Source organism: Dipodomys merriami, unplaced genomic scaffold, assembly GCF_024711535.1.
Source record: "Dipodomys merriami isolate MVZ:Mamm:240054 unplaced genomic scaffold, mDipMer1.0.p SCAF_3, whole genome shotgun sequence".
NCBI classification, from domain to species: Eukaryota; Metazoa; Chordata; class Mammalia; order Rodentia; family Heteromyidae; genus Dipodomys; species Dipodomys merriami.
This window is the reverse complement of record NW_027204492.1, coordinates 1,765,001-1,772,760: the sequence shown is the minus strand read 5'-3', so window position 1 is coordinate 1,772,760 and position 7,760 is coordinate 1,765,001. Positions and strand designations below refer to the sequence as shown.

At 55.8% G+C, this 7,760-nt stretch overlaps 1 protein-coding gene across 8 annotated transcripts in view; it reads right to left on the bottom strand.

Moving 5' to 3' along the window:
* Nucleotides 1-330: 330 nt before the first annotated feature.
* Nucleotides 331-7,760, bottom strand: part of Pnck (pregnancy up-regulated nonubiquitous CaM kinase) — a 14,151-nt gene continuing 6,721 nt past the window's right edge. Inside the window, exons 1-13 of one of the 8 annotated variants that reach the window (XR_011376027.1) lie at nucleotides 4,057-4,372; nucleotides 3,551-3,620; nucleotides 3,261-3,392; nucleotides 2,586-2,660; nucleotides 2,362-2,500; nucleotides 2,052-2,175; nucleotides 1,831-1,906; nucleotides 1,626-1,738; nucleotides 1,463-1,541; nucleotides 1,305-1,392; nucleotides 1,079-1,201; nucleotides 876-931; nucleotides 331-724 (exon numbers count right to left, since the gene is read on the bottom strand). Coding sequence is in view for 6 of the 8 variants with exons in the window: in XM_070039517.1 (XP_069895618.1) it covers nucleotides 1,079-1,201; nucleotides 1,305-1,392; nucleotides 1,463-1,541; nucleotides 1,626-1,738; nucleotides 1,831-1,906; nucleotides 2,052-2,175; nucleotides 2,362-2,500; nucleotides 2,586-2,660; nucleotides 3,261-3,392; nucleotides 3,551-3,618 (1,017 nt within the window). In the remaining 2 variants the exon portion in view is untranslated. Of the gene's footprint in view, nucleotides 725-875; nucleotides 932-1,078; nucleotides 1,202-1,304; nucleotides 1,393-1,462; nucleotides 1,542-1,625; nucleotides 1,739-1,830; nucleotides 1,907-2,051; nucleotides 2,176-2,361; nucleotides 2,501-2,585; nucleotides 2,661-3,260; nucleotides 3,393-3,550; nucleotides 3,621-3,859; nucleotides 3,937-4,056; nucleotides 4,373-4,409; nucleotides 4,445-4,804; nucleotides 4,867-7,760 lie in introns of those variants that run through there. The other 7 variants (XR_011376026.1, XM_070039517.1, XM_070039516.1 and 4 more) reach the window with 7 other exon arrangements.

Sequence of the window (7,760 nt, the reverse complement as noted above, 5' to 3'; positions counted from 1 at the left end):
ACATCTGCCTAGGGAGCTGGAAGGGGGGGGCAAGATGTGTGTCTCTCCATCACCTCCTACTGGCAGCCTGTGAGCCTGTTGCCTCCATTTTCTCCCAGATCCTGGACTGCACATAGTCAGACCTTCGCGGTGACAGAGCTGATTACTGGAGGCCTTTTGCAGCAAGAACAGGAAATTCTTGAATAATCAGGAGCATGTCTGCCACCATCAAGGGAGCAAGGCCAGGTTGTAGCTGGGCCTTAGGCAATAGGTGTGCATCTATTTCCTTTCCTGGGGAGATGTCAACCCCATTACCATCCCACTCCAGCTCAGCACCAGCATGTTGCTCTGTCTGTCTTTATTGATTTGGGAAAAAGTGGGTCCAGGGAGGTAGAGGGCCACAACACAAGCAGGACCACCCACAGTCAGCAAAGCACAGAACAGCCGTGCGGTGTGTGTGTGTGTGCGTGCGTGCATTCGGCGTGCACTTGTGTGTGCATGCGTGCGTGCAGGAAGGACAGCCCTGGAGCTCTCCTCAGCTTCAAGAGGGAATGGCAGCCACGGGGGAGGGGAGGGCCCCATCCCTGGGCGAGGGCAGGGCCTCCCCTGGCTCAGCGCCATGCACCACGCCCACAAGTCTCACTCTCCAGCAGAATTAGCCCAGGGTCTGAGGGACGGGGAAACAGGACTGAAAGGGCCCAAGGGAAGGAAATCCGGGATCACTCCACTCAGCAGCGGCATCTGCCTAGGCAGAGAGGAGGCAAAAGAGGGAAGGAGGCAGTCAGGGGCAGGCTGGCCTCCTTGTGCTACCCTGCCCCGCCCCCCTGGGGGGGGGGGAGTAAGCCTTGGGTTTCTTGGCTCCTATGGTCTAGTAGCCACAGCAGCTACCTTCTGACCTGTTGCTTCTCCTGAAAGCCCGGCTTCTCCACTCACGCTGTCTGCCTTCAGCCCTCTGCTCTGGTGGGAAAGGGAGGGCGTGGGAGGGGGGCAGGCAAGGGAGTGGAATCCTGCTTAGTAGATCTTGGCCACATGCCACGCTAACACCCTCCAAGTTCACAAAGGAGCCAGCTCCCAATGGGTGCTGGGTGGCCACACGCACCTAGCTGGTCCACAGGCCCGGGTGGCTGTGTCGAGTAAGAACCTGCCTGGAGGGGTCCTCGCCCTCTGGGCTCTGCCCCAGCTTCCGGATGTGGCGCAGGAAGGAGGTGGCATTGAAGGCTCGCTGGAGGAAGAGGGAAAACCAGGCCACAGTCAGGCCCCAGCCCAGACACTGGAGGCCCTCACTGGTCGTGGGCACCGGATGCCAGGCCCTTACCCACGCTCACCTTCCAGTGGGTACGGGCAAAGTTCTTCTGAATCTGTTCACTGACTGAGCCCAGGATGTTCTTGTCCAAGGCTGCATCCCCAGAGATCCTGGGGGAGGGGAAGGATCAGAAGCGCCTGTCTCTGTGGTGTGGGGTATCATGCTAAGGTTGGGACTCACCAGAGATGCTGTAAGGCCTGTTGGCAGGTAAACCTCTTCTGGGGGTCTCGCTCCAGAAGGTGCCGGATGAAGTCTTTGGCTGGAGCGGGGAACAGAGTGAGCCTGTGCACCCCGCCCCCACAGCCCCTAGTCCTACTCCAGTATCCAGATGCTTCCCGCTCACCTGATTCTGAGATGTCATCCCAAAAGGGAGAGTCAAACTCATAGCTGGCTCTCAGGATCTGGCTGAAGAGTTCGGGGTCGCTCTCGTCGTAGAAGGGGGGGTACCCACACAGCCTGGCGCCCATAGATGAATCACCCTGCTGTCCATCCCTCCCCAACCCAGCAGGCAGGCAGGCACGAGTCCAGTCTTCCCAGTAGTCACTCACAAGATATAGGAGATGACTCCCAGGGCCCACACATCCACAGCCTTCCCATAGGGCTTCTGCTCCAGGAGCTCTGGGGCTGGGAGAGCCAGACACATACAATGTGAGCCACACCTGGCAGTGCACCAAGAATAGACCCACTCACTATATGCCACAGCCACCCAGCCCAGGGCTCCAGCACCCCCCTCCCGGCCAGGCGCCTCATCGCGCCCTCCCGCTCTTACCCACATAACCTGGAGTCCCACAGGCGGTGCCTAGCATGTTGCCAGCCTGGATTTTGGAGAGGCCAAAGTCAGACACCATGATTTTGGAGTCCTCGAAAGGCGTAGCGTACAGGAGGTTTTCAGGCTGTGATAAGTGAGGCCAACCAAAAGGCCAGGTCAGTACTGACATGACCCCGGCAGCGGGACGGGGAAGCCTCAGCACCCCCACCTGTGCAGCTCCTCAGTGGCAAGGGAAAGTCATGCTCCTGGGAAACCCACCCAGGGCCAGACAGATGGATGGGAGGGAGGCAGATGCCCCCTGGCCAGTCACCTTGAGGTCCCGGTGCACAATGCCCAGGCTGTGCAGGTAGGAGACAGCGCCGAGGACCTGACCCACCAGGTGACTGGCATCTTTCTCAGTGTACGAACCCCGCTCCATGATGCGGTCAAACAGCTCACCCCCCGTCACCCTGAGGGGGTCAGGAGCTTAGCTGACTCAGGCCCCTCAGCCCACGCTTCAGCCTCCACTCCAGCCCCCACACCAGCCCCGCTCACAGCTCCATGGCCAGGTAGAGGTGGGAAGGGCTCTCGTGGACATCCTCCAAAGCCACAATGTTGGGATGGCTGACCCTGCAAGACAAAGCCCCTGTTGCCAGGCGCCACTGGCTCCCGCCTGTCCTCCTAGCGACTCAGGAGGCTGAGATCTGAGGATCGCCATTCAAAGCTGTCCAGGGCAAGAAAGTCCATGAGACTCTTTATCTCAGATTAATAGGCAAAAAGTTGGAAGTAGAGCTGTGGCTCCAGTGGCAGAACATACGCCTTGAACAAAAAAAAGCTCAGAGACAACGTATAAGCCCTGAGTTCAAGCCCCCGGACAGATACACACACACACACACACACACACACAAAGAAAAAAATGTCTGGTGTGCAACCATGGGCTTGGGCCCACCAAATGCCCCTCTGGCCACATAGAAGGATCTAGAAGGGCTCCTCCCTCTTCTCTTGCTGCTACTTGTGCCTCCCATTGCCTACTATCTATCCCTGCAGCCTGCATGGAACAGAGACCGCTGGCCCCTAGCCCAGGTCTCTCTTAGCCACAGGGTTCATATTTTGCCAGAGGAGACCTGAGGGCTTTCAGGGGACAAGACACCAGCCCCTGGCGCCCCGCAGGTTGTCCCAGCTCCCATGTCAAGAGAATGCAGCTGTGCGGGAGCCAGGCCGGAGACATACCTTCGGAGCACGGCAATCTCATTCTCCACCAGAGCCTCCTTGCCCCGCAGAGCCTTCTTGGGGATGCACTTGAGGGCCACGAGGTGGGCAGAGCCCTTCTGCTGGGCCAGCACTACCTCCGAGAAGGCGCCCCTGCCGCACAGCCACAGGCGGGAGGTGGGAAGGGAAAGGTGCCAGTCAGAGAGGGAGGGAGCCAAGGAGGGAAAGCCCCCCACATATACCCCCCTTCACCCACCCAGTACATGCACACACTCCCTCATCCACACATGCTCACGCGGGTGCACACTCACGAGCCGAGCTTCTCCCGGATCTCATAGACACTGCTGATGTCCTCGGTCTGTTTCTTGAGCAACAGCATGTCTGGAGGGGGTGGGGAGGTAGAGGGAGCCCCTGCGAAGCGTAATGCCCACCCCCCTCCCGCAGACCATTCAGTGCCTCAGCCACAGCCAGCTTCGCATCAGAGTACCCCACCCCACTCAGGACCAAGCGCCTGGGTGGCACGTCCTCCCCAACTCAGGTGCACATCTCTGCTCTTCCATGGCCCAGGGCCATGGTCTCAGGTGGACGCCTCCTAGTGAAGCAGGCCATGGAATACCCACCGACTGCCCATGTTCCCCTCCAGCACCCCCACGACGACCATCAACACTGGACACTCCCCTCCGCCTCCACCCATCTCGGCCAGCTGGAGGAGCGGCTTTCCGGGCTTTCCAGAAGGAAACGTGCATGGCGCCCCCCCCCCCCCAGTCCCCTCCGGGCCCACCTCATGCATAGGACCCACACCCCTCCCCCACCAGACCTGCCACCGTGGCACAGTGCCCACAGGCCCAGCCACCCCGGCCAGCAGCCCTCCTGAATGCACCAGCGAATCTGCTGACGGCCACCTGTCACGACCACGGCCACCCACGCGGCCGCCCAGCCGCAGCCCGGCCCCTGGCGCCTCCGAGTGGGGGGGGAGCAGACTCCGCAGCCTGGGCCGCTGAGTCCCGAGCTGCGTGGGCAGCGCGCACGCGGGGGCGGGCAGGGGGGACGCCAGGCGTCACAGGTGTGCGCAGGGGTGTGTGGAGCGGAGGTTATCGCTGGCCTGGACCCTGCACCTCCCCCCCCCCGCCCTCTCCCCCGCGCCCCTCGCCTGGAGCGGCAGGTGCGGACCTGTAGCGGATGCTGCAACGTCGGCGTCGCCTCGCTCAGTGGCTGCTGCGCGGAGCCCCCCGCCCGCGCCCCAGCGGCCCCGCCCCCTCCGCGCGCCCCCGCGGGCCGCCGGCGGCCGGCACAGAGCACACGGTCGCCTCGCAAGGCCGCGGCGCTGCAGGGTGCCTTGTAAGGCAATGCTAGGGCACTGGACAACATTGCCTCCCTCCTCCTCTTCTTTGGTTAAGCTTCCTGGTTAGCCACAACTCCAGTCACCTCACATCCTGGTGTGTTCCCCAGGGCCTTTGCACCACCCATGCCTTCGACAGAAAGGACACCCATCTGTCTTTGCCCATATTTTGGCATGGCTTAGTGCCTTTTACTCTCCTGTGCCAGCAGGCAGAGGGTCCCCGTACCTCACATCATGTCACTGCACAAGTCTTCCCCCAGCTCAGGATCCTGCTTCTGTTCTCTCTTTTCAGCCACACAAGCACCTGCCCCTGCCCCTCCTCCCCCACTTGTCAATTTGGCCTGCCCTCACTCTGTCTGCCCCACCTTACAGGTGACTTCTTAAACAACCCTTCCCCGCCCACCCCTGTCAGTTCTGCAGGTCATAACCACCCGTCTTTGGAACACCCATCAATGCAGCCAGCTTGCTCTGCTCTTCCTCACCAAGTTCTTGGCTCCCAGAGTGTGTATCTCCAAGGATCTGAGGATAATACACAGTTTAAAGCCAGGCCAGGCAGGAAAGTCCATGAGACTCTTATCTCCAATTAACCAGCAAAAAGCCAGAAATGGAACTGTGGTCAAGTGGCAGAGTGGTAGATGAGCAAAAAGAGCTAAGGGCCAGCACTCAGGCCCTGAGTGTTCAAGTCCCAGTACTGGAACACACAGAAAGAGACCAAGACCGAGACAGAGACAGAGACAGAAGCAGAGAGACAGATAGGAGAGAGAGGTTACTTATTACACATCTACTTATTAGAATGGCTGAAATCCAGAACACTGACTTGACTGAACCTAATGCCAGCAGGATGTTACGCCACAGGAAGCCTCATTCACTCACTGCTGCTGAGAATGCAAAATGGTACACACTGTAAGAGACAAGCTGGCACTTCCTTATGCAGCTAAGCATACACCATAAAATCCATCATCACTCCTGGATTTGGTACTTACCTAACAGTTTTGAAAACATGGCTACACAAAAAACAGCAATGAATATACACAGCAGTTTCCCTCATAACTAACAAAAACTGGAAACCACTGGAATGTCCTTCAGTAGGTGAGTGGATAAAGTGTGGTATATCTACAGAGTGGAATACTACTCAGTGGAAAAGAGGAAAGAGCTATAAACACAGGAAATGAAACGGATGACTCCAAAACACATTGCTGAGTGAAATAAAACACTGTGAAAATAGCTGCATACTATTTGACTCCATTTACATGGAATTCCAGAAAAAGCAAAACGAGAGAGATAGTAAACAAATCAGTGAGTTGAAAGGGCTTGGACTCAGGGAAGCACAGGGGACTTGGAGGGCAGTAAAGCCATTCTGCCTTACACTGACGGAGGCTGCTAAGAAGTGACCAGGAACAAGGAAATGTCCAAGCTACAAAACAACAACAACAACAAACCCTGATGTCCCATGCCATGGGCCAATGATTCAGAAAATGACCTAATATTCTCCTTACAGAACCCATACCCTATATCAAAGTCATGCATATGGACTGCCACTAGGGGGCACTAAACCAGGAGGGACACAGGGGAGAGTTGTAATTTTGCACCATCCAGTAAGCCCACCCTATTAGCTAATAACTCCAAGCTCCAGTAACTTGAACTCAAGCTAGCTTATGTCTTTAGGTATACGTTCACCTTACTACTAAGTCATTCCTTGATAGCATCCTCCCCTTATTGGTTCTTTCATTGTTGTTGTTGGTTATGGGACTTGAACTCAGGGCCTGAGCGCTGTTCCTGAGCCTCTTTGTGCTCAAGACTAGCTAGGACTCTACCCACGTAAGCCACAGCACCACTTCCGGTTTTTGAATGGTTAATTGGAGATAAGAGTGACACGGACTTCGCTGACTGAGCTGGCTTTGCACTATATACATGATCTTCAGATCTCCACTCCTGAGTTAGCCCACCAGCTCAGTGGTTCTTTTGCTAAACCTAGGGCAACATCCTAATCTTAGATTTTGTACCCAAAGAACACAGAAACATCTTGAACACACTTTTTTTTTTATTTTGGGTCCGGTTGTGGGCCTGAACTCTGAGCCTAGGCACTGCCCCTCAGCTCTTCAGCTCAAGGCTAGCACTCTACCACTTGAGCCACAGCACCGCTTCTGGCTTTTTTTTTTGCCTATGGGTGCTGAGGAATCGAACCCAGGGCCTCAAGCATGCAAGGCAAGCACTTTACCACTGAGCCACCTTCCCAGCCCTGCACACACTATCTTTGCTGGTAAGAATATTGATACTTGTGCCCTCAGACGGATAATCCTAGCTGCTCTGGAGGCCGAGGTTTGAAGGTCAGGGTTCAAAACCAGCCTGAGAAGAAATGTTGGCAAGACTCCGTCTCTCCAATTGGCCATCAAAAAGCTGGAACTGAGCTGAGTGTGAAGGCTCATGCCTGTAATTCTGGCTACTCAGGAGGCTGAGATCTGATTACTAGTTCAAAGCCAGCCTAGGCAAGAAAGTCTGTGAATCTCTTCTATCCAATTACCCAGAAAAAAAGTCAGAAGTAGAGAGTGGAGCTGTGATTCAAGTGGCAGAGCACCAGCCTTAGGGGAAAAAAGCTCAGGGGCAGTGCCCAGGCCCTGAGTTCAAGCTCCAGGACTTGCACCAAATAAACAAGTACATAAATGAATAAATAAGACAAAGAAAGGAAGCAAGTGGCATTAAGTGGTAGAGTGAGAACCTGCATCAAATATATTAAGGTAAATTAAATAGGTAGGTTTAACTAGGTACCCAATGAAGGGCCCACCGCATGGTGGGGGAACTCAGCCCAAGACTGGCGAGCTGATGTCCCACCTGGGTTTACATAGGGAAGGGGCAGGGAGAAGGTGTGGCCAGGTGAGGAAAAGTGTGACTACACTAGATGCAATGTGACCTCAGGGCCTGGGACCTTCCTGGTCCTTGAGGTTTGACTGGGGGCGGCTTAGGACGTGATCTCCAAGAAGAGAGAAGTGACTACTTCCAAGTGTGCCAGTTACCTAGGTGACGGAGTGGAGACTTATGCAGGAGGCGGGGAGGCCAAGGCCTGCATGGACCAGAACAGACCTTATATATATAACATATATCACATATATATTCATATATATGTATATGTGTGTATATGTATATACATATATGTGTATGTATGTGTGTGTGTGTGTGTGTGTGTG